This window comes from Canis lupus, chromosome 28 (assembly GCF_003254725.2).
Source record: "Canis lupus dingo isolate Sandy chromosome 28, ASM325472v2, whole genome shotgun sequence".
In the NCBI taxonomy this organism is placed as follows: Eukaryota; Metazoa; Chordata; class Mammalia; order Carnivora; family Canidae; genus Canis; species Canis lupus.
Window position 1 is genome coordinate 36,819,575 of NC_064270.1, and position 3,644 is coordinate 36,823,218.

The 3,644-nt window shown below is 69.0% G+C and overlaps 1 protein-coding gene across 1 annotated transcript; it reads left to right on the plus strand.

Moving 5' to 3' along the window:
* Positions 1-271: 271 nt before the first annotated feature.
* On the plus strand, positions 272-2,146 carry FOXI2 (forkhead box I2). The gene is made up of 2 exons (XM_025467761.3): positions 272-827; positions 1,740-2,146. The coding sequence occupies exons 1-2, from the start codon at positions 272-274 to the stop codon at positions 2,144-2,146; spliced, it is 963 nt and encodes a 320-aa protein (XP_025323546.3).
* The last annotated feature ends 1,498 nt before the right edge of the window (positions 2,147-3,644 follow it).

Here is a 3,644-nt window from a genome sequence, read left to right on the forward strand (position 1 = left end):
GCCGGGACCGGTGAGATTCCCGCCGACGCCGGTCCGGGGCGCAGGACGCACCGCGGGCTGGAATCCCCGGGGCGGCGTCTCCGGAGTGCGCCGGGGCCGGGGCGGGGCGGAAAGCGGACCCTGGGGCGGGGATCCAGACCGCACTCGGGGCCTCGCAGTCGGGGGGAGGGGGCTCGTCACCGCGGGCACCGGGGCCAGGGCCCCCGACCGCATTTAAAGGGCGGAGGGCGGGGCCCGGGAGCTGCCGGCGGCGGGGCTGGACGGGGCGCGCATGAGCTTCGGCGCCGAGCCTCCCGGCCCGCCCCGGGACCGGCTGGACATGGCCTCGTACTGCGACGGCTCCGGGGTCTGCCCCGGCGCGCACAGCCAGGCCCGGGCCGCCGCGCCCCCGGCGCCCTACGCGCGCGGGGACCTGGGCGCCCCCGGCGGGGCGCAGCGCCTGTGGCTGGACGCGCCCGCTCTGGGCCCCGCGCCCTGCGCGCCCTGCCCGGGGGCGCCGCCCCTCGCCGGCCCTGGCTACGCGGCCCCGGGCGCGCTCCTCGGCGCCCCGGGCGGCCTGGCGGGCGCCGACCTGGCCTGGCTGAGCCTGTCGGGCCCGCAGGAGCTGCTGCGCCTGGTGCGGCCGCCCTACTCGTACTCGGCGCTCATCGCCATGGCCATCCAGAGCGCGCCGCGGCGCAGGCTGACGCTCAGCCAGATCTACCAGTACGTGGCCGGCAACTTCCCCTTCTACAAGCGCAGCAAGGCCGGCTGGCAGAACTCCATCCGCCACAACCTGTCGCTCAACGACTGCTTCAAGAAGGTGCCCCGCGAGGAGGACGACCCAGGTGAAAGGGCGCGCCCCCGACGGCCCGGGCCGCACCCCGCGGACTCCCGCAGCGCGGCTGCTGCTGGCGCGCGAGCAAGGGGGGGGGGGGGTGGGCGGCCCCGGGGCATCCCAGCTGCAAGGCCCAGCTGGAGAGGAGCGGTGGCTGAGGGGCAGACAGGCTCCTAGACGACCCCCGGGTCTCGCGGGCCCCGACTTCGGGCCTAGCGCCCTGTGAGGCTCGAACCCCCTGTGCGCTCCCGCGGAGGACGAGCCGGATCGCTGGTCAGCGGGGCGGCTTTGGGGGGCGCGTCTCCGGGTTTCGGGGTCCTTTGCTGTAAAACGGGGAGGACGGTGCCCACCCCAGAATTGGGAAGTAAGGGGGCAGCCCGGGTGGCTCAGCGGTTTAGCGCCTCCTGCAACCCAGGGCCTGATCCTGGAGACCGGGATTGAGTCCCATGTTGGGTTCCCTGCATGGAGCCTGCTTCTCCCTCTGCCTGTGTCTGCCTCTCTCTCTCTCTTTCTCTCTCTCTCTCTCTCTCTCTCTCTGTCTGTCTTTCATGAGTAAATAAATAATACAATCTTTATTTTTAAAAAATGGTAAGTAAGGCCGAGGAGATGCCGCTCGGGGAAGCGCGGGACAGGACGCAGAGGCCCAGCTGGCTCTGCACCCCGGGGGGCTGCTTTCTCCCTGGCCTTGAACTTAGAGGGGCTCGGGAAGCCTCGGTGGGCGCCCTTGCCGGCCTTTCTGGGATGTCGCTGTTCGTCCCAGTCCCAGGCACAGACCTCGAGGCGTGGGGGACGAGTTGGGGGTGAGGACGGATGGAGGGAGCGCGGGGGGATCTTCTCGAGGTTGACCTGCGGTCGCGGCGTGCACACCAGGGGCGCTCAGACCGCACCTGCTCTGAGCTGCGCCCTCTCTTTACCTGCGCAGGTAAAGGCAACTACTGGACCCTAGACCCCAACTGCGAGAAGATGTTCGACAACGGGAATTTCCGACGGAAGAGGAAGAGGAGAGGAGAGGTGGGCACCGCCGGGTCGGGAGCGCGGAGCCCCGGGGGAGCCAGGGCGCCCGAGCTGCAGCCCCTGGGCGCCCCCTCCCCGGACCCGCGGGCCCCGCCGTCCCCGCCCGACGCCGCCTGCTTCTCCAGCTTCGCCTCGGCCATGGGGGCCCTGGCTGGCGGCCTCGGCAGCTTCCCCGCAGGCCTGGCCGGAGACTTCTCCTTCGGGAGACCCCCGGCCCCCGGCCCCGCCCCCGGCCTCGGCGCCGGCCCGCAGGCAGCGGCCGCCGGCTTCCGCCTGGGCCCCTTGGTCTACAGTCGGGAGGGGACCGAAGTCTGAGCGGACGCGGGGACTGGCCCAGTGTCGTCCGGAGGACCTGAGCTCCAGCCCGGTCCCGCCCGCGTGGCGCCCGCGGAGTCGGGGCCGGGGCGGGGGCGCGCGGGGAGCGCAGACGGGTGGGGCGCGCACCTGTCGAGCCTCCCCCAGGTGACCCTTCCGAGGGGCCCTGCTCCAGCTGTTGGGCCTCCAGCCTGTGCTCTGACCCGGAGCCGCGCCTTCCAGGGGTGACAGGCTGGCACCCAGCCCCCGCTTTGTCGAGGGGAGCCTGGCCCAGCCCAAGAGACTTCTAGGTACTTGTGGGAGGGCAGCCGGGGTGCTACCCGCGGCCCCTTTCCTCCTCCAGGCCAGCCTGGGCCACCTGGAGGCTCTGGGTCTTCCCTGGGTGCTCCAGGGAGGTAGGGAGTGGCGGTGAACGGCAGCCCTGAGGGCCGGATGGCTTCTCTTCACCCTGACCAGAGTGTGGCCGAGGGGTATCTGGGACTGCAGGGACTGGGCCAGGTGTAAGAGGGACTTCCTAGTGGTGGTGAGGAGGGAGGAGGGCTGCCAGAGGCCAGGGGCAGCAGCTCCTTTCCTGGTCCTCCCCTGGCCCTTACTGACCTCCTCCTAGGACCAGGAGCCTCAGGTGGCCACGGCAGCAGTGCCTACCACCCACACTCACAGGATGGGTTGGGGTTTGCTCCCTACCCAACTCACACTCACACCCCACTCACTCTTGCTCCTCACCCCGCCCCCCCCAGTTTGGGCCCCGGCTGCCCCCACATGCAGAGGGAAGCAGCAGCCTCCAGGTACATGTAAGCCACTCTCCTCGTTTGTATCTACCCAGAAGGTCCTCTTTAGACCCCACGGCCATTGGGAGAGAAAGGGTGGCCCTGGTACCAGACTTAGGCCGTCTCGAAGTCTCTGGTCACCTAGGGGCACCAGTCATTTCAGAGAGCCTCCTGGTGCTGCAGGTGCTCCGTGTGCTCACCCACCTTCCCCGCACCCGGGGACCTGGGAGATGCACCTTCCCTGGGGGAGGACAGGGACAGAGGAGTTGGAGCAAAGCGGATTAGGGCGCTAGCCAGAGCCCCTGCCTCCACCCCTGGTAGGATTTCCGTGCTTGGTTCTGAATCCCAGTGCTGCTGCAGCTGCTGGAAGGGAGGGCTGCCCTGTGTCAGTTCCCCCCGAGTTGACCAGCAGTGGTCCTGATGAACACTAGTGTGTGTGTGTGTGTGTGTGTGTGTGTGAGAGAGAGAGAGAGAGAGATGGATGGGAGAGAAGGAGAGAGGGAGAGACAGAAGAGGTTGGAGGTTGGAGACCAGGGTAGGACAACCAAGAGTTGGGTGAATTTGGATCCTGGGGCGTGTGTCACTGAGCCTTCCTGGTGGCAGCCACAAACTCACTAACTCCTCAGCATCGCAAGGCATCTTGCTGCTGGCCAGGCAGCCCGAAGGTAGGCAGCGTGCTGGTTCCGTTTGCGATACCATGTTGCCCAGCCAGACTTACAGGCAACGCCAAA

What these genes read in the sequence shown, in the direction of transcription:
- FOXI2 (XM_025467761.3), top strand. Translation starts at nt 272, where the DNA reads ATGAGCTTCGGCGCCGAGCCTCCCGGCCCGCCCCGGGACCGGCTGGAC. An exon ending in CCGCGAGGAGGACGACCCAG is followed by an intron (nt 828 to 1,739) that starts GTGAAAGGGCGC and finishes TTACCTGCGCAG; the next exon opens with GTAAAGGCAACTACTGGACC.